This window comes from Polypterus senegalus, chromosome 6 (assembly GCF_016835505.1).
Source record: "Polypterus senegalus isolate Bchr_013 chromosome 6, ASM1683550v1, whole genome shotgun sequence".
Taxonomy (NCBI): domain Eukaryota; kingdom Metazoa; phylum Chordata; class Cladistia; order Polypteriformes; family Polypteridae; genus Polypterus; species Polypterus senegalus.
In genome coordinates, this window is record NC_053159.1 from 172,854,802 (window position 1) to 172,877,591 (window position 22,790).

The 22,790-nt window shown below is 40.3% G+C and overlaps 1 protein-coding gene across 1 annotated transcript in view; it reads right to left on the bottom strand.

Moving 5' to 3' along the window:
- Positions 1 to 7,267: 7,267 nt before the first annotated feature.
- The window catches only part of abcb11a (ATP-binding cassette, sub-family B (MDR/TAP), member 11a), a 102,079-nt gene continuing 86,556 nt past the window's right edge, over positions 7,268 to 22,790 (bottom strand). The window contains 5 exon segments of the mRNA XM_039757552.1: positions 7,268 to 7,818; positions 8,500 to 8,646; positions 20,395 to 20,601; positions 20,739 to 20,936; positions 21,659 to 21,815. Coding sequence (XP_039613486.1) covers positions 7,618 to 7,818; positions 8,500 to 8,646; positions 20,395 to 20,601; positions 20,739 to 20,936; positions 21,659 to 21,815 — 910 coding nt within the window. The 3' untranslated portion in view covers positions 7,268 to 7,617.

A 22,790-nucleotide genomic window follows, 5' to 3' on the forward strand; every position in this document is an offset into this window, starting at 1 on the left:
ATCACAGTGTCATCAGCAAACATTGTGAGTATGTTACCATCTTTATCCTTTATGATCCTTACCTGCAGCACATTTTTACCAGCTCAGTCCCTCTGTCTAGCCAATCGGTACACAATATTACCCAACACAATTCCGTGTTCAACTAAAAGGTTTTTATTCGTTGCCAATACTTTCCCACACAAGTACTAGCCTCAATACTGTTTCTTCCAGAGGCATTAGCTCTCTTGGAAATGTGTTCTTTTAAAATTGTGGCATATTAAATAATTAAACAATATCATGATATACCAGAAAAGGCGATATCCCTCCCATAGTGATTACGGCGGTACAAGAATCACATGAGACAAAATATCTTTTAGCTTACATTTACTGACGTTTTACGTGGTTACAGACGGGGAGGCATATGGACAGACTTTTATCCAGGTGGGAAATCTGGATCAACACAGTCAGCCATTTTCTCCGTCCCCACGCTGGGAGGTTTTTCAACAACTTTGTGTCGACGCAGCCTCGAAGGGTCTGGCCACTGTCCAGACCTTTTATATGGTTCTTGCTTCATCATAGTGCTTACATGCTGATTCTCATTCTCCCAATAAGGAAAGAAGATTTGTGCTGATAGAGGACAGAAATACCCTAACCTGTGTTTAAGCTGACTATACAAGCCTCCAGTTGTCTCTGGCTATCTACTCCAATGCTTGGCTAGCAATTCTAACTGCTGAGCCCCTGTGTGCCACAGTTAACATGCATATGTGAATAAAACTCATAACAGTATTGTCCAGATATAGTGACATAAAGAAACATATAGTATAACAAATACACAAATACAAAATATTCTCCTTCCTCCTCAAGTATCACCCCCTGCCTTCTGATCCTGATTCCGTAACATGAGGTTATAGGCTTCTTTTGAACTGGTCCTGGGGATTGCTAATGTCATGCCAAGGTCATGTGGAACACTTCCCGGGTTGCATGGAAACCAAGATAACCCTTCGCCAGCAGCACCATCTGGCGGTACCCAAAGACGTCAATGGGGCTATGTTTTCGGACTCTAATTCCCATGCCACCCAGCAGGTGCCCTGATTAGGTACTGCCCTGAGGAACACTGCCACCTGTTATGTGGGAGAATGAAATTTTTCTGGCAAGTCAGTCCATCCATTACAGCTGGGCAAGAAATCATTCTCAATCCCGGCCAAGATGTCGGTCCTTCCTCAACAGCACCTACACTACTTTATCAAAGCCTTTGAGAATTTCAGAGACCTCAATTAGTTCACAATGGAGTCTCCTCTGCTCGAGGAATTCTAAACAGGTTTAATTCTCTGAGCCAGTTGCTCTCCTCTGCACAGCTTCATGTGCTGCCATGTCTTTCCTGTGGCATGGTGACCAAAACTGCACACCATCCTCCAGATATATTTTCGCTAGTGTATAATATATTCTAACATTCCTCGATTTGTATTTTGCATTTGTAATGATCAGGCCCAATATTTATTTGGCCTTTTTGGTCACTTCTGTCATTGCTTAGATGATAAAAATCCTTTTCAGAGGCTGGCTCCTGTAGAAGTGTCTCCCATCGTGTATTTATATTTGATATTCCATTTGCCCATTTTACACATTAAACTGCATTCTCCAAGTATTCGCAAAATTCTGAAGGATGTCCAGGACTTTCTCAATTGTTTTTGCTGCCTCCTCAGTGTCTGCCATTCCTCCAATTTTCATATCATCTACAAAATTTCACAAGGTTATCAACTATCCTGAAATCTATCAAGACATTGATGTAAATCAGAAGAAGGAGTGGTCCACAGACAGACCCCTAAGGGATTCCACTGATGACCCCATTCTTCTCTTCTCTGTATTCTTTGTCTCTTGCTGGTTAGTTAATTTGAGCTCCAGTTTTGTAGGATACCTCAGCTACTTTGATTTAGCTTCTAGTTTCAGAATTAATTTTCAATGTGGGATGAAGTCAAAGGCTTTTTGAAAGTCAAAGTAAATTCTGTTATATGCTTTGCTTTGTCAGCTATTCCATTTGCCTGTTCCAAAATAATTAGTTTGGTGAGATCTTACTCTTACAAAACCCTACTTTCTGTTATTTACAAGTAGTAGAACATTTTCATAAAGGTACCTGTCTAATTTCTTTCTTTTTTTATTCTAGTTTCTGCTTTACAAAAATACAAGGAAATATCAAGTGATGTTGGTTGTATGCCTACAATGTGACTTGGTTTAGGTGCTTATCTGGGTGACCCCATGATAAACATTGTCAGAGACGGCTGGGGAGGCGACCCGGCCGGGACACCCAGGAGGACTGGAGGAGGGCTTGCGCCTTCCGGGACCATGTGGGGACGACCGCCCTGGTTGCTTTAGGGACCACGGGTAGGGAGCTTGGAAGCTTAACCCTGTAGGGGCCCGTGGTCACCACCAGGCGGCGCCCTGCTGCCTTCGGAGCCCTGGACCTCAGCACTTCCGCCACACCTGGAAGTGCTGGGGGGAAGAAGACTGGGGACACCCAGAGTGCTTCCAGGTGCACAGCTGGCACTTCCGTCACACAGAGGAGTGTCCACGGAGGAGTGTCGGGAAGCACCTGGAGCCCATAAAAAAGGGGCCGCCTCCCTCCATTCGATGGCTGGAGTCAGGTGGAAGAGGACAGAGCTCGGAGGAGAGGAGTGGAGGCAGACCAGAGACTGAGAGGTATAGTAAGAAGGCCTGGACTTAAAGGGGGGATTGGTGCTGTGGCACTGGGCCTGTGCACTTCTTATAATTGTAAATAAACGTGTGTGGTGAAACATCATGTCTGCCTGTCTGTGTCCAGGCTGTACCCCACACCACCCACATGAAACATGGCACATAAAAAAATTTATATACAAACAGAAACTTAACAATCAACAATGTTAAAATAAAAACTGAACAAAACAGACACAAACGAGAAATCTGAACTCCTGCCAAAAGGGAAACCCTGGGCGAAACATACCATTGACTGCTGAAGGTAACTTACACAGGCCTCCTGGGACAACACCCTTTCTCTGACACTGATGGATCCTTAGCTACTAATCTTCACTTTTCATATCATTAAATAAAATTTAGTTTAAGATTTTTCATAAGTTAAAGCAAAGGTGTATTTTTATAAGAGCTTTACATCCCGACTTTGATATTATTCAATATCTTCCTATATAATACGCAACTGTGGCTGTTCGTTTGTCCAGGATTTTAAATCACCTGTAGCTCGCAAACCGTTTGACCTATTGACCTGAAATTTCGTACACATATACTACGTGACATCTACTATCCACTTTCGGGGTGATGATTGACCTCCAAGGTTATTTCTCTTTTTATTTTTATTTTATTTTATTGTAGAATCAACTCTCAACACTGGCCAGCAGGGCAGTCATGCGCCATATGTGTATGGGCGCCATTCTCATCCCTACCACCTTCACTGTCACTTCCCCTACCTCTTCATATCTTAAATCATTCTTGAGGCAGATTGAAGACTTAAGTGCCAGCTTAAATGAAAAATTAAGGAAAACGTACTAAGTAATTGGAACACAAACACTGACTTAATCAGTTTTAAGGCAAAAAGATGCCGACGAAAGATGAAAAGAAGTGGGCCGCTAGGGTGGAGAAAAGAAGAGCTGCTCAGGAAACAGCAAGTGCATCAACCTCTGAGTAAACGAATGCTAAACGTAAGAGTGTGGAAACTATGAATGCTCAAGTCAAGTGTATTCACTGCATGTTAGTCATTACTGGTTCATTTATATTTTCAATCATTTACTTAATTTAGATTTTTCTGTTGCTCTGCTGTTAAATTTAATTTGTACTGACTGTAAGTGACTGACAGTAGATACAGAGATGTCACTTTGTTTCTCACCGGATCAGCAGGCTGAGGGGGGATGTCCCAACAGAGAGCAGTACAGTGGGAGTAATGAGTCATTGGTTGATAAGTGGCATTAACCAAGGTGTATCAGCTGACTTGTGTCTTGGACAGGGGTGCCCACGCTTTTTCGGGTTGCGAGCTACTTTTAAAATGACCAGGTTAAAATGATCTACCTACGTTAAAAAGGATATATATATACTGAGTATACTTTATACATAAAATATATGTTGTCGTACTTTGCATAACTGAATAACCCTTATGGCACAATAACAATTCAATACATTTATGGTCACTACAGTATTTGGATTTAATAATCTTCATGTGGAAAAAGGTTGACTCGCATAAATAAGTAGAGCCGAATAATGCAGTCAAGGAGGTAGCCCATTTCCTCATGTTTGGGTACTTTTTCCTCTAAGTTCCAAAACTGTCCATGATCTCCATACTTTAGCTGAATGTCATTCTGTAGCGCCAAAATCTCATCCTCCACTGTAGACGAGTTTTAGGTGAAACAGTGTTGCAATTTCTGATGCGAGTGAATCACCCTCAACATCTTCCCTAAGTGGATAGCACTTACGTAAATGTAGCGATTGGCTCAAGTAAAGCTGAGTCTTGAAACCGTCTGTCAAAGTCTGACAGACAATTTTCAATCTGCTTTGTGTGTAGCGAATGCTGTCAAGTTGCGCACAAGCCTTCCATTGCGTCTCCAGCTCTGACGCGAGGTTTTGGATGTTTCCCAAATCAAGGCGCTGAAAAATGACGGCTGTCAGATTAACTGAGAATTTAGTTCCCTCTCCTTTCTCTTTCTCAGATCGCTTTTCGGAAATAAGTCAGTTTCATAGTTTTTATGAACAGGTCGAAAGTGCATTTCCACAGTTTCCTTCTTTGGAATAGCAATGATAGATTGACAGATCAGACAAACACACTTCAACTGTGATGTTGTGAGAAAAAAAATCCTCTTCCAATTCCACATCCAGCCCATACACTCCCCAAACAATTTTTTTTAAAATCCCTTCTTTAGTCGATATAAATTGGAAGGCTAACTAGATCACAGCCGGAGTTTTACAGTAGCACGCACATTTGATCGTGCATGCGGAATGACCAGTGAGTTAGAAGAAAAGAGATCTCAGACTGGCCGCCCTGTATGTCAATCAAGTGGCAAATGCCATAGGGAGGATATATGATAGACTAACATTTTGAATGCAACGCGATCTACCTGCACTACCTTTGCAATCTACCGGCCGATCGCGATCGACGCATTGGGCACCCCTGGTCTAGGATATTCTTGGGGTCCAGGATGTGTAAGGCTTTAAGTTTACGTTATACCTAGGGATCCAGAGAGACAGGTCTAAGTTATATCCGGGGACACCTCTGTGTTTTAATGGTAGACTTAGCGAGTCCCTATGTGGAGTGTTGAGGAATGAACTGTGCAGGCATCACTCATAATCAGTGAGTAAGACGATAGGATGTGGGTGTGAGCTTACAATATGAAAGTAGGCCTAAAAGCCTCGCAATAAGACTAAGCCTATACAGTAATCCCTCCACGATCGCGGGAGTTGCGTTCCAGACCCCCCCGCGATAGGTGAAAATCCGCGAAGTAGAAACCATATGTTTGTATGGTTATTTTTAAATATTTTAAGCCCTTATAAACTCTCCCAACCTGTTAACATTATTAGAGCCCTCTAGACATGAAATAACACCCTTTGGTCAAAAGTTTAAACTGTGCTCCATGACAAGACAGAGATGACAGTTCTTTCTCACAATTAAAAGAATGCAAACGTATCTTCTCTTCAAAGGAGCACCGTCAGGAGCAGAGAATGTCAGAGAGATAGAGAGAGCATGACAGAAAAACAAATAATCAAAAAATCAATACATGCTGTTGGGCTTTTAAGTATGAGCACCGCGATAAAGCAGCCGCAAAGAAGGGAGCAATGTGAAGGTAGTCTTTCAGCATTTTTAAGAGTAGCCTCCGTATCTTCTAAACAAGCAGCCTCTGTGCAAACAGCCCCTCTGCTCACACCCCCTCCGTCAGGAACAGAGAACGTCAGAGAGAGAGCGAGATTAAAGCAAACAATCAAAAAATCAATACGTGCTTTTGGGCCACCGCAATAAAGCGGCATTTCTTAGAGTAGCGTCCATATCTTCTAGGCAAACAGCCCCTCTGCTCACACCCCCTCCTTCAGGCGCAGAGAATGTCAGAGAAAGACCGAGAAAAGCAAACAATCCGCTCGGGGAAGCACATCGTATATCATTGAGGAGTTTTAGTTAATATGTAATACATGCTCTGATTGGGTAGCTTCTAAGCCATCCGCCAATAGCGTCCCTTGTATGAAATCAACTGGGCAAACAAACTGAGGAAGCATGTACTTTAAATTAAAAGACCCATTGTCCGCAAAAATCCGCGAACCAGCGAAAAATCCGTGATATATATTTGGATGTGCTTACATTTAAAATCCGCGATGGAGTGAAGCCGCGAAAGTCGAAGCGCGATATAGCGAGGGATTACTGTATTCACATATTACCCTCCATTCATACTCGTATATGCTTTCATTCAAACATCAGTTCATCTATTCACATATAAATTTATACATCTACCTATCCACCTTAATAAAAGGACAAGTATATGTGTGTCCATCCAGGGCTATGTCTCTGTTATATGTCATTTTTTATGGGATTTGTAAAGGCAGTAGTAATGTTTGTGACACGCTGTCTGTTATAATGGAAAATGCAATTCATTTTATTACCAAATGCATTACAAAATACATTCCAATAGATGGTGCGCTGCAAACGTTAATATTGAATACAATGAGGTCCACGGTGATTATTTAGATGTCAACATACTGTATCTTAGATTGGTGTCACAGCTAATACTTCCATAAATCTTTCCATCCCTACACACAGTACATCAATCCTTTCAACCATCCATAATGTATAAATTTATGCCATCACTTTTGTACTTGTCCTGGTGATCACTTGTGGCCATAAGTGACTATGGCAGACAGTAAGAAGTTTTATATGAAAAAAATCATTCAGTCTTCACCACTATGCGTGCCTTCAGTCTGCCAATAATATCACATCTGTTAATTAACTCCATAGAGCAGAGGTGGGCAAAGTCAATCCTGGAGGGCTGTAGTGGCTGCAGGTTTTTGTTCCAACCCAATTGCTTAATAAGAAGCTCTTATTTCTCATGTAACACTTTTCTGCTTCATTTTAATCATCCCGCACGTTAAGATTTTGAGCCCTCATTAGTTATTTTAGTCTTAAACAGCAGTATTCTCAGTTTTTAAAGGCTCACAATTAGCAATAAGATGTAAATAACAAAAGAAGCAAGCATCTCACAATAGAGCTTGTTTCCATTTACACCTGTGTGTATTTATCATGCAGTATTTGGTTTAAATAAAAAAAGTGAAGGACTGAGAATTACTCATCCATTTTAGACTTCAAATGATATCCTTAGAAAGGAAAAAAATCTAGGAGATGAGAACGACCTGACATGGCAGAGTTAAAGCACTAACAAGCTACAAAATTAAACTATCGGCAAGGAGTGTTTTCCAATTAAGCAACATGTTGGAACAAAAACCTGCAGCCAATGTGACCCTCCAGAACTGACTTTGCCCACCCTGGCCATAGATCAACCATAGAAAAACACAGCAAATCATTATCATGTTGCAAAACAACAATGTCCAAACTGTAAAACTATTTTAAACAAGAAATTCAAAGTGGCGAATGAAACACACAAATTGTGAAGTCCGCTCAGTCTTGCTAAATGTTCAGCTCAGCGGCGCCCCACTGGTGACGAGATTGTAGTAGGCACCTCGGCGCCCCATGAGCTCCTCGTGTGTTCCCTTTTCAATAATCACACCTTGAGACATAACCGCTATAACGTCAGCGTTCTGAATGGTGGAGAGCTGGTGAGCAATCACAATGCACGTCCGTCCTTGTCGGGCTTCATCTAAGGCTGCCTGCACGATCTGAAATCGAGAAAGAAAAGTTAACCAATACCAAATGTGCTGTAATTTGCTGTGGCACATTTCAAAATGGGAAATGTGTATTTTTTTACTTGGAAAATAGAGTTTAATGTAAAAAAAGGTGTAAAGAGCTACATGTGAACAGAAGGAGCATCAATTATAAATACAAGATGGGACACACCGTCAAACAGGAAGCAACCTCTGAAATGGAATTTAGTTTATGTTAATGCAACATTTTCATCATCTAAACTAATGTTTTTCAACCTGCTCTTCATCTTCAGTCTCCGCTATGAAACAGCCACATGGTTTACTAATTCCTACACTGTCTCCCATAGGCAAAAGATCCAGAAGTGGCTCCACAGTCATTCAGAGGTTTCATCCCATAGTGTGTGGTCCTTCCCCTTTCTGGTGCCACCCTTGCACCCCTTTCTTCATCTACAAACATTTTCAAAGCCAGGGCTGTCTTAATGTATGGGCATTGGCTGGAGACTCCAGGAGCATAAGGGGCCCGCGATGTTTCTGATGTGTATGAATGTTTCTGTTTTGCTCTCAAAACAGGGACCCCAGTGCACTACTTTTGCATGTGAGACCATGATGCTGTTAAGATGGCCCTGTTCAAAGCTGGTGCTACATCTCATCATACATTTATAGAAATATAAAATAGGACATTAAAGCATTGTCTACCTTTTCACTTTCCGTATCTAATGCTGAAGTTGCTTCATCCAATAAAAGAATCTTTGGATTCCGTACAATCGCTCTGGCAATAGCAATCCGTTGCTTCTCTCCTCTGGACAGCTGAGAACCTTGGGCACCCACATATGTTTCATATTTCTGCAGAAAGGAAGCAAATGATTTAGGGAGCATCTAAAAGGGCCGCATATAGTATGAACATGGCACGTAACCTTTGAAAGAATCCTTGGATCATTTCCTAAGAAGAAAGAATGGAGTTCACTCCTGTGACAGTAGAAAAGATTTAAATGGTAACTGCTATGTGGAACAAAAGCTTGGTGGGGAAGTGTCAACTTGCAGATCTTAATCGCAAAAGGGCAAAGTGGTCCCAGCTTTTCTGGCCAATAGACCAAGAGGTCATCTGATCTATTTAAAGGCCCTGTCACAGTGACATTGAGGTTGATTTGGATCACAAGTAATTTGTCCACACACTTCATCACCATAAAGGTAAATAGGATGACCTGAGAGCCACTAATTAATACTAGTTGTTAAGTTATTGATTGATATGTTAATAAAGGGAGATGTATGCAGTATAGTCAGTCAGTCATTTACTAAACTGCTTAGTCCTGAACAGGGTGGCAGCTGGTGCTGGAGCCTGTCCCAGCCAGCAATAGGTGCAAGGCAGGAATAAACCCTGGGCAGTCCATGACAGGGCAAACACACAAACACACACACCCAACCACACAATAAGGCCAATTTAGTATCTCCAGTCCACCGAACCTGCATCTCTTTGGACTGTGGGAAGAAACCCACACAGACACAGGAAGAACATGCAAACTCCACACAGGGAGGACCCTGGACACAAACCCTGATCTCCTTACTGTGAGCCATCAGTGCTAAGACATAGGCAACATAGGCTAATTTCAATTTCAAAAAACTAGGGGGCTTTGCCCCCTGCTCACTTTGCTCGTCAACCCCCACGCTAGTCACTTTGCGGTTTTGCCGCTCACATATGAGGATGTGGATGTACAATCCAAACAGATTGTTTTTTTCATGGGAATTGTTGCATATGCATAAGAGAACTAACAATTTTACATTACAGTGAGTAATTAACCATAATTAAAAAATAGTAAATCGTAATAATTTGAAAGTAAATTATATTTCATGTTGCATTAGAGTTATTTGTTGCCTTATACTATTTCATTCTGTTTGGATTTGAAATTAACACGCAAATACTTTTTAAACATACACTTTAACTGTCAAACTTCAGTAAAAACAATTTTCTGAATTAAATTTTCGTCAATATCGCATTGAATTTTGATTCTGTGTTTGGACTCACATCGTGACAGTGTAACGTATAACTGCCCGTGTGTGAATTTTGTTTCTTTCTCTCTAATAAATAAACCGACTTTTTTGAATGTTTGTCTCTGTGATTTGTTAATTGTCTTTGCAAAAGCTATTCTAAAGGGAAACTGTTAACGTTTTATTACGAATGGCATATCATGATCTCCTTTAGTGTCTAATGTTATCTGTGGGAGATGTACTATGAGATGTGATCAAAAAATACAGTGACTGCTGCTGCCGAGCATCAACCAATGGAAAGGCAGGGATCTTCAATATGGGAAGCGGCACATTGAACCTTAGTAACAGTGGGTGGCAAGTTGTTTGGTGCAGTCAGTCAGTTGTGAACTCCAGTTGAGAGGAGGTGTTTTTAAAGTGTGGCGTAAATCATGGATTGCGAACACTGCATTAACGTGAAATTTTAACAATGCTCTGTGTCACACATTGCTTTTGGTATGGCAATTTCTCTCAAAAAAAAAATGATTAGAGTGTGCCTTCATTGACCTTAGTCACCTTAGTCAAAATTAGTATGCACAAAAATGTTGCATAAGAATGTTTCCATGTTCAAATGTATAAAACTTAAACTTGGCGTGTACATTTCCATGGTAGCTCATAACCTGGCGTACGCAAGTTCTCCGCTCGTTTCGCAGACTGGTGGCACAGAGCGTCAAAGCAGTGCTACTGTTCCTGTGTGGTTATCCTTTCTTTTTCAGATCCACATCCCTGATGCGGCTTTATAAATACACTAAAATTAACCGCATATTGTTTATTAGCTTAATGCATCTGATTGTAATTAACCTGTAATAATATAATGGCCCAGGGAATTGTCAAACTATTCCAAATACCATAGCTGCTTTAGCGTTGTTACTCTCACTGCACTTCGGATCCCACATCGGATCATCTTTTTCCATATTACTCTCACTGCACCACACAGAGTATTTATATCACTGTATCTGAGTGTAAATCACAGGAGTACAGCAGCTGATCGGAAAGAGAATTATCAGTATACATCATCAAACACACACTGCCTCAGCAATGCTGTCTATTGAACTGCTGTCACACGGCAAACACTTCAGAGCTTTTCCTGTACTGACCTCACAGTTCAGAAACAGTTTCATTCCAAGAACTCTAAATGCACTCATTCAGTCCATCAAGTGCTCCTTGTAGAACGCTTTGTACATATTAATACAATCAACTCACTGTACTAATCAACTTGCACTACAGTTATAATATTGCACAACCTGAGTCACTTTATAAAGTCCGTATTTACATATTGTGACGATATAATTTTTAAGATGAAATACAGCAAAATATGTTTATTATATTATACAGATAAAACTTTTAACTTTTAACTACACGGTGCTGCAGCGCTAGAGATTGTACCTGCCTCACGCTGTATTCTTGCTGGTGCTGACGCGACACTGGAAGGATAGATAGATAGAAAAATTAAACACGTACTATGAAGATATTTCAATGTTCCTTAAAAGTTTTTAAGAATCGGCATTTTAAATTTACAGATGGCTTAACGTCTATTACAGAGCTGATTGTGTGGCGATTGGGTTTTTGGAGAAAGAAAAGTAAAGACAGAAATTGGAGGTTAGTACGTTTGTAAGAGGCAGTACTGCTGCAATAACGTATTTCATTGAAGGTAGCACATGGCACAGCAAGCATCTTGCGTGAGACATGAACAATCACTGCGCCACCGTGTTCCCATATTTAATAACAGGCTTTAACTCCTATCATCATGAAAATGATATCACAAATACTTCTCAGTATTTTAATTATTCAGAGAGCCGTAATATCATGAATGTAATGGATTCTGTATCCTGTCGGAGGAAGAGAAAGCCCGGAAGCACGTAGTGATTCACAGACATAGAGCACATAGAAGATCAAATACAAAATAAAGCATTAAACGTGCTACTTTAGTTACGATGGGATTTGAGAAACTAGTAAATGAAACGATTTTAAGATGAAGTTTATGATGTTCTACTTTAATGACAAAATAAACTACGTGATTAAAGTGGAAATTTCGAGATTAAAGTTAACATTTCGTGCTATTTTCCCCACTGTGTGCCTTTTTTTCTGTGCACCCTAATAAGCTTTCATATGACACTCAGACGGTGGGCTACGACTCTCCTTTTCACAGCGACTTTGATATCTGACAACTTCTTTTTATTTCAGGCACTGTGCGACTTTGTGAACGTGAGCTTTCGAGATTCTCCGATATGCTATGTCACTCGATCAACTTCCTTTTGTTGTTTATACCAATGTTTAAACCAACAAATAGTAAGTTTTTCTTTGCCTCCACTTGGTATTTGCTGAAATTTTTCTATTTTCCCCTGTGCTTTTGCCATTGTCTTTTCACAGAAGGCTGAGCTTAAGGTCTATTTATGTTGATTTGCATATTCAAAGGGGCATAATTCTGGGAGGAGTTGGGGTGGGGCAGCAGGCGTGTGCACGTGCATTACTTTTCATGCTGATCGGGATTTATGGAGCGGAAGAACATGGAAGTTGGCGAACGCACAGTTTTATGCATCTGGATTTTTTTGTGTGCGAGCACATTTCCGCTTTTGTCTGTACGCCGTGTTATAGTGTGAATTCTGCACACGGTGTTATACATGAGGCCCCTGATCTGGCTTTGTGCAACTTCTGGCTCCTCCCCAAAGTCAAAATGACCATGAAAGGTAAATTGATAATTGATTAGGACATCGAGGTAGCCACAACCACACAACTAAAAACACTCATGAAAGAGGACTTCCAGAACTGCTTTAGAAAGTGGTGAGAATGATAGGATAAGTGTGTTCAAAGTGAGGGGAAGTATTTTGAGGGGGTTTCATGGCAATTTGTCTTTTACCGTAATATTTTTCTTTCAATTTAAACATTCACCATATTTTTTGATCATACTGTGTACATTACCTTTCTTGGATACATCCTTCTTTCAATAGCAGTTCAGCCTTTGGAAGACCTTACGGTGTTAATGTTTGTAAATATTCTACAAGATATTGTAAGTTGATGTTTTCATCTTCTGTACGATTACCACCAACTGTTTCAGCATAGTCTATTGATACGCATTTAACCAATTTGCCATGTAACCGATAAACACTTTTCATGTTAATTCATTTGACTTTTGATTGTTTCTCAGTGCTAAGATTGCTCATGTGATCATTTCTTCTGTTGATAACCCTTCAGGATGACATTCTTCAGTAAGATTTGGACACAATAAGTCTTCTTTTATTGGGAACTTAAAGTGAGGAAAAACATAAAAATTTATAAGAGCTGAGAGCGCAAGAACTGTGTTGACAAAAGCATCCACACAAATGAGAGGTGAGAGGACTGTGGGCGAAGTTGAAAATGGTTAAGAAGAGGGAGGGACTTGGAAAAAATCTCATGGCCAAAGACTCATCTCACGGGACTTGAAAAAATCTCTTTGAAAAAGTCTTGTCTCAGGATTTCCTTTTATAATAGAGAGATAAGCTATAAAACAGAGGGCCAATGAGAAAAGTGTGTGGATATCGGCCTACCCAGGCTATATTTTGATTCTGTACCTGCGCTAGAGACTACCTGGAAATAAAGACAAAGATTACTAAGAACATCGAAAGCATTTGCGTCCACCAAAGGATAATGCATACTGTGATCACTGCTGTATTTATATTGAAACTTTTGTCACATTAAAAGCACAACAATCAAGCTGTCGTCACTTTCAAAATTGCTTTTGCATGAGTAATGAATACTAAGACGTGATTGAAAGTCAACTTTTAAATTATAAGGCAACATGTGATAATAATATCAGAAATAGAAGCTTCTTGTTTTAAACACCCAAACAGAGAAAAATATGAATATAAATAAATGCTAACACTCCATTCAGATGATCTTTTCAGCTGATTTGCTTAGGTTGCTTGTGTTGACTCCGCAGTGCAGCTGCGTTTGCAATGGCTGGGCTTTGATCTCAGCTGGTGGTTGATTCTGACCTCAGGTACATCCATCCATTTCTCCAACCTGCTTTTCCAGGATAGGGTAGTAAGGACACTGGAGCCTATCCCAGCACACACAGGGTGCAAGAAAGGAACAGTAACAGGACAGGGTACCAGTCCATTGCAGAGAGAACACACACACTCACAGGGGACACTTTATCAATACCAATCCACCTAACCTGCACATCCGGAACACCCAGAGGAAAACCCTGTGGACACAAAGGGAACATGCAACCTCCACGCAGAGAGCACCTGGGACATGAACTCTGGTCTCAGAGTTACCGCTTCGCCACCCTAACTCATGTACACAGTCTTTCATTATGCTAACATTACATCATTTTGTTCACAAGCAATCGTAGTGTGTGACCAAGAAATGGAGATGAAAAGGCTATGGCAGAATTGAGGTCAAGAAACAGAATAGGGTTGCATCCAAGTTGTTAAGATCTCAGATAAAACCAAATAAGAATTTGAATAAAAAGAAGAGAGCATAAAGCCTTCACTGAAGCACCTTTAAGCTTCCACTGACACTAGCAAGAAGACATAACATGTTTAGATTAAAGAGAAGGATTCAGCATACGGATTCAGGGGGCTCCACAATAGCATCGTTGAGAGGTGAGCCTTGATGATACACAATGTTACATGACCTGCAAATCCTGTGACCAGAAATGCTCATAGTGACTATATACAGTATGGCCGTGACCATGCAGGAATATTTACAAAATGGTGCTGACTCTCTCATAAATAGAACACAAAATGGTGTCTTTAAAATGATGCTAAAAATATTTAAGACAAGGCAAAAGCTATGTGTGTCAAAAATGGAAAATTAATTCCTGCTGAAAAAGACTGGGATGTGTCTTGGTAGGGGGACACTTCGGTCACCAATAAGAACATGTCAGTGTCACTTATAAAGAATTCAAAAGATGCCTCTGCTCCAAAACGACCTGTGCACAGACACTGAACGCTTTCTTGATGGAGTGGAGTACACAGAGCCTGTGGTGATGTGCTTATGCTGAATGGTGTCTGTCTGGACTCGTTCTTATAACAGCTTGCTGTTTGAACATATCTCCTGAAATTGACCATAGAGCCACGTCAATGGATACGTAACAGCTGTCAATATATTACACTGGTAACAACTGTATCATACCCTTTCATACCCATAACTTCCAAACATCACATCCTGCCACATGACGCCAGCCTTCCATTCTGGAACACTCGATGGGAGATGAAGCCTTTTTAACTCTGCCCTTAAGAGAGAGCTGCAGTTACCCTCATCCAACAGCTGGTGGCAACAGAGGGTTGGATTCGTTCTAAGAACAATTCCTCCAGGAACCACAATACTAAAACAAAGCAGTGCTAATAGCAGTTGTGTCACATGTACAGAATACATTGAAATTGAGATCTGCATGTCCGACCAACATGTGATATGTTACAACTATCTGATCACATGATAAACATGAATGTGGTTAAACACGTTACTTAATTGTAATTAATAGACAATACCTGACATACCTGTGGCCTCCTCAACATTATAATAGGCAAGAAAAAACACCATAGTCTTGTTGCAGAAAACAGATTCCCTTGAGGTAGACTGAGGAAAGGAGGAAGACCTCCGTCTTATAGACCTCCTCTATCTTATAACGTGGCTTACATATCCTCCGTATAGTGTTTTTCATATCTTATATAGTGCATTCATAATTATCTATTTTATTTTCCACCTTTCATATCTATCTATCCTAGCTATTGGCCAAATAATGGCCTACCTGCCTCCCTACTCCTGAGGTCCTGATTCCCCCTCCTCTCTGCCTGCAGCCTCTCTCTTGGATTTGAGCAAATTAATTTGTGCCGCAACAGAGCTATGTATTTATTTTCTATTCCACCTTTCATATTTATGTATCTTACCTACTAGCCAAATAATGCCTTTCACATTCATGTATTTTATGAAATGCCTTTTGCAACTGTCCATTTTATATAGTGCTGTTCATATCTAACTATTTATGTATTGGCCATATAGTTTGTCTTCTGGCCATATAGTGCCTTTGTATCATATATGCTGCCTTTAAAATCTGTTTTATTTATGTTATACAGCACCTTTCATATCAGCTATCCTAACTATTAGCCACTTGTGTTGCCTTTCACGTTTATATATTTTATATAGTGCTCTTCAAATCTATCTATCAGTCATATACTGCATTTTACATATGTCTATCTTACTTAGTGCCTTTCACATCTATGTACAGTATTTTACAACAGCTGTGTCCCCTGCTTTCACCCACGTAGTAATGAAAGAGGACAAACTTTAAAAATCAATACAAAATTTAAAAATAATGTAATAATTTGTACTGAGAAGAATTTCTATTGATAGCTTCCATGTCCATGTATATTGATATACAATATTTTTGGTTTTGCTATCAGGGATGACAATGTAGCTGTGATCTCTTTGCCAAAAATGTTAAAAGTTGGCAAAGTATCTCTGGCCAAGCGGAAGGCAAGTATGTTCCAACATCAAACGTTGGCACTGTATCTGATCGTGTTCAGTTCTGACGGGAGAGCGTCCCCCGCATAGGGAGAAGACCACGTGGCCATGATATCTTTGCTAATTGGCAGCTACCGTTTAAAACACATGTAGCTATGATCTCTCTCTCTCTCAAAAATGTCAAACATTAATCCTTAACAATCTCTAGATGATAATGTCTGCTGAACAAACAGGTATAGCTAGCTAAGTGAAGGCAAGGTATGCTTCAACACATGGTGAGAGGTAGAGCGACTCGAACGGAGGCTGGCACGTGAGTGAGGAGGGCCCTTCCCGACTCCCTACTCCTGAGGTCCCGCCGCCCCCTCCACTTGGCCTGCAGCCTGTCTTTCAGATTAGCGCGGATTAATCACTCCTGTAAGCAAACTATGATACTTTGTGTGATGATAGAAATCGCAAAATTAACCGGGAATGTTCAAGCAAATTACAGAAAAAAACCTGATCTAAATCCATTAAGTAGTTCTCTCGTGAAAAGCAGATAGATGATGGATTTTATATATACAGTATATATATGTATATATATATATATATATATATATATATACTGTATATATATATATATATATATATATATATATATATATATATATATATATATATATATATATATATATATATATATACATATACACACAGTAATCCCTCGCTATATCGCGCTTCGACTTTTTTGGCTTCACTCTAACGCGGATTTTATATGTAAGCAAATCTAAATATATAACACAGATTTTTCGCTGCTTCGCAGGCTCTACTGACAATGGGTCTATTTACTTCCTGTACATGCTTCCTCAGTTGGTTTGCCCAGTTGATTTCATACAATAGACGCTATTGGCGGATGGCTGAGAAGCTAACCAATCAGAACACGCAGTTAAGTTCCTGTGTGCTGAATGGCTCAGCGACACAGCGCCGAATTCGATTCCACGGCGTTAACCAGGAAGTCTTGTCTCGCTCATTCAGCATCAACGTGTTTCGCTGTGTAAAGAGTTAACTTTTGTACTCTTTTGTGTTTTTCTCTGTGCATAGTCAAGCCCTTCATCAAGGCTCCAAAACGATCTGCTCCTGCTACTGCTTCAGGGTCTGTGCCCAAGCGCCAACGGAAGATGTTAACGATTGCCGAAAAGGTAAACATTTTGGATTTGTTGAAGGAAGGGAAAAGCTACACTGCTGTAGGACGCCATTACAGCATCAATGAGGCTGCGATTCTTTTTATTTATAAAGTAGGAAAGGAATATAAGGTCTACGGCCGCAGTGTCCTTTTAACCAGGGTGCAAAACGAGTTGCAAGTGGATGTAATAAAGCAGTAGTCTGGATGGAATCTGCTTTAGGGATTTGGATTGAAGACTGCCAGAAGAAGAACAACGGCAGTGCTACACAATCGCCTGAAGTGGCTCCTTTAGAAGAGCTGTAACGCTCTCCTTTGTTGTGCAGTAAAACTAATCTCATTGTTATCGGACAAGTCATCGTGTCATTGTTGGTGAGTAACCATAATTAATTTTCTAATTACAATACTTAGTACATGTACATCGTAATGTCTGTAACATATGTGATATTGGAGATGCTCGATATCTTTAAAATAATATTTAGGTCACACTATATATATACAGTGTGTTTACATACAGAATTTCTATTAATCTTACCTAATATCTAAGAGAATACAAAGGGATTATGCTGTATAACTGTGTGGGGAATATTTATAAACAGTGTGGGAGAGTTTATAAGGGCTTAAAATATATAAAAATAACCATACCAACATATGGTTTCTACTTCGCGGATTTTCACCTATCGCATGGGGTTCTGGAATGCAACTCCCGCAATCGAGGAGGGATTACTGTATATCAATTACATTCGAAGTCTGAGTCCCGACCTGAATTGTGTGGGTGGTTACCTACTAGGTAACGCTTGTGGTTGGTCTGCCATTTGGCAAACATCTGCCACAGTTCCCTCTTCAGTTGCGAGAAGGAGATCATGGAATGTCTTAGGTTCGATCTCCAAGAGGGGAGCAGTAGAGTGTGTACACCTGATGAGCCCAGATGAGGGCGAAACACGTCTTGTGTAATCTTTGCATTATTTGACAGTAACTTATGTAATATATATATATATATATATATATATATATATATATATATATATATATATATATATATATATTATGTTATTGTAATAGTTGCATTTTTAAATGGGCAGTTGGTGTCTGATTTTATGATCGAATTTTAGGGTTTCAAGACCCAATTTATACACAAGCATATACAGTATGTATTCAGACCCTTTGCTATGACACTTGCACTTTTCCTCAGATGCATCCCATTCTATTGGTCATCGTTGAGATGTTTCCACACCTTGTTTGGTGTTCACCTGTGGTCAATTCAATTGACTAGACTGATTACGCTGTCTCTAGAAGGATCCAAGGCTGAGTAAATAACAAGCCATTAAAGAAATTTCAGAGAGACAGGACTGTGTAATGGCACAGATCTGAAGAAAGCTTCAAAAAATGACTACAGCCTTGAAGGTACCCAATAGCACAGAGGCCACCATAATTTTTGAATGGAAGAACTCTGGAACAAACAAAACTCTTTCTCAAACTGGCTGCCTAGCTACTGTAAACTGAACAATCTTGAAAGAAGGACCTTGGTAAGAGAGATGAGAAAGAATCTAATAATCACTCTGGCTGAGGTCCTTAGAACCAGTGTGGAGATTGGAGAAACTTTCAGAAGGAGAACCATAACGACAACACTTCAGTAATCTGGGCTTTATGGCAGAGTGGCCAGATGACACATGAAATCCCACTTGGAGTTTGCAAAAAGACACCTAAAGGACTCCCATATTGAAAGAAGCCAAGATTCTTTGGTCTGAGGAAACCAAGACAGAGCTGTTTAGCCTCAATTTTAAGCCACATGTCTGGAGAAAGCCAGGCACCGGTCATCGCCTGTGTGATATTATTCCAGTCATGAAGCATAGTGGTTTCAATATCATCCTTTTGGATTGTTTTTCAACGGTTGGAACTGGGGGACAATTCAGGGTTGAAGTAAAGCTGAATGGGGCAAAGTACAAAGGTATGCTTAATGAAAGCCTGATCTAGAGTGCAATGGACGTCAGACTAGGCTGCAGGTTAACCTCCCAACAGGACAATGTGGCCTAAACTTCAACCCAATTGAACACCTCAGGAGAGACCTGAAATCTGATGCTCACCAAGGGTCTCCATCTATCATGACAGAACTTGAGAAGATCTGCAGAGAAAAATGGCATAAAATCCTCAAATCCAGACAGGCCAAGCTTGTCCTGTCATAGCCAAGAAGACTCCAGGGTAGAACCACTGCCCAAGGGGAGTCAACTAAGTACTGATTACAGGGGTTTGAATACATGTGTCAATCGTTAGGGTTAGGTTTTTTTTTTAATTTTTAAAATATTTGCAAAAGTTCTTAAAATCCAGTTTCCGCTTTGTCATTTTGAGGTATTCAGTGTTGCTTATTGAAGGAAGAAAATGAGTTTAAATGATATTAACCCAAGACTTTAAAATAATAAAATGTGAAAAAAGTGAAGGGCCTGAATACTTTCTTGAGGCACACTATAATTTTTATTATTCATTTTATTTTAGGGGATATGTTAACGGTTGTCTAAGAATATTTCCACTACATGTGAAGATTAGGAAAGTAACCCTCGAGATTCAACTGTATTGACAACACTTTTGAGGACTCCTTCTCCATGATCAAGTTCTTGGCAACATAGAACCAAACCTGCATCAGCCACCAGACCATTACACATGCCCTCCAGGGCAATCTGGAGTTGGCAATCCACCTGCCACCATGACTTTGGACTGTAGAGACTCCATTTAAAATACACAAACTGGGGTACTTAGCAGTTGGAAGCCACAATGCTGTTCTAAAAGTAACACTAAGGACATAAGTGAGGTCTGCCTTAGCAAGGCCTGTTAGGTCAAATGTGCTTCTGGTCAGCAGTCAGGTCGTGAATGGGATGACTTGGGTGTTAATTGCAGGTGGCACACAAGCACTAAGGATGAAGCTCACCTCAGCTACATTAAATTAAGAGTTTAAAACAATCATAAAAGATTCTTACATTTGGTAAAGCCATGACAAAGTCATGAAGGTAAGCCTTTTTGGCAGCATCCACCACCTCCTTCATGCTCACGTCCCTGGTGTTGTCTCCGTATTTGATGTTTTCAGCAATGCTGGAGTCAAACAGCACTGGCTCTTGGGAAACGATTCCAATTTTAGACCTCAGGAAGGAAACGTTGATGTCCTTGGATGAGTAGCCATCTATTAACTAACAAAATAATGAAACAAATCAACAGCAGTTTAGTGAATGCTACATATCCCAGGGCAAATGAGGTTGAGAGCATATACTGATACAGCGTGTTGCTGCCCCCACCACATCCATGAAATGAAACCCTGAGAACTTACAACTTGTCCTTCCTCAGGGTCGTAGAATCGTTCCAGCAGCTGAATGCTTGTACTTTTTCCACATCCACTGCTTCCTACAAATGCTAGGGTTTGTCCTGGCTTGACTGAGATCTGAAGTCCTCTCAAAATCTGGACATCAGGCCGAGTGGGATAAGTGAATTTACAGTTGATAAACTCAAGCTCCCCTCTGAAGGAGTCCTGAAAAATGAATTTGTGTACAAGAGTGTACAAGAACAAGTCTCACACACTGGAACAATTACAGTGAAACACTGAACAGGAAATTGCTGCCATCACCCTTACAATGCCTGTGGATACCTTTGCCAATATGGAGTGCAGTGTCGATCTGTGACTGCAAGAAGAAGGCCACCATTTCCAACACAATACGTGATTGTATTTGTTAGATATCTATCAGAGTTTGCACTGTATTTAATTGTTTCTATCACTTCATTATTATGTGAGTTACACATCATAACTTAAGGCCCTGGCCATTAGAATCTCCCTATAGTTGTTTGCTGTATGGAGACTATTATAGATATAAATAAATAAAGGTTCTTTCTGGAACCTTCATGTGTGGATGGGTCTTTTGGGATCCTAAAATGGTTCCACTATGGCATCGCTCTGTTGTTTTTAAGAGGGTACTGTGAACATCATTTATGTATATTTTATTTCATACAGTGAGTGCCATTACAGTAACTAGTAATACAAAGTGTGTAACACATTTTTGGTATTAACTTCAGAGACCCTTTTTTTATTTCTAAGGATATTAAACAATAAAACAGCAAATATTTATTTGTTGCAGTACTATACCGTTTCCTATACAGATGAACGCTAAAGTGCTTTAATGATATACCACACTTTATATCAGCAAACATTAGAAAAACCCTAAAGATGTGAATTAAAACTGCAAAACAGCGTCTTACCCAGACTTCACCTTGATCACTTTGCAGGCTTATTTTGGGGATCCTGTCAAACAATTTAAATAACTGGGCAGCAGCAACTTTAGCCTTGGCGTAGTCTGGAGTGAATGAGGAGGCCTTTCCCAAAGCAGTCCCACTGATAACAATTGCAGAAATGACTCTAAAAAAGTAAATACAATTACAGTGAAATGTTAGGGAAAAAGCACAAAAACAGGCTTAATAAATTGAAATGATTGTGGATTTCTGTAGATTTTTTAATTGATTTGTCCCCATAGTTTGAGTTGGATTACTAAACAGTGGACTCAGGAAGTATTTAGATCCCTTCACTTTCTGTACACTTTATTGTGTTCTAGATTTAATTTTAAATGGACTAGGGGGCTTTGCCTCCTGCTCGCTTCACCCACCAACCCCCGTGCTTAAGCTACACGCTAGCCTCTTTACTGTTCTGCCGCTCGCGATGAGGATATACAATTTACTAACTATTTTACATTAAAGCAAGTAATTAACCATATTAAAAAACAGTCTTCTTCTTCTTCTTTTGGCTGCTCCCATTAAGGGTTGCCACAGCGGATCACCTTCTTCCGTATCTTCCTGTCCTATGTATCTTGTTCTGTTACACTCATCACCTGCATGTCCTCTCTCACCACATCCATAAACCTTCTCTTAGTTCTTCCTTTTTTCCTCTTGCCTGACAGCTCTATCCTTAGCATCCTTCTCCCAATATACCCCTCATCTCTCCTCTACACATGTCCAAACCAATGCAATTTCACTTCTCCGACTTTGTCTCCCAACCATCCAACTTGAGCTGACCCTCTAATGTCCTCATTTCTAATCCTGTCCATCCTCGTCACACCCAATGCAAATCTTTAACTCTGCCACCTCCAGCTCTGTCTCCTGCTTTCTGGTCAGTGCCACCGTCTCCAACCCATTTAACATAGCTGGTCTCACTACCGTCCTGTAGACCTTCCCTTTCACTCTTGCTGATACCCGTCTGTCAGAAATCACTCCTAACACTCTTCTCCACCCATTCCACCCTGCCTGTACTCTTTCCTTCACCTCTCTTCCACAATCCCAGTTACTCTGTACTGTTGATCCCAAGTATTTAAACTCCTCAACCTTTGTCAACTCTACTCCC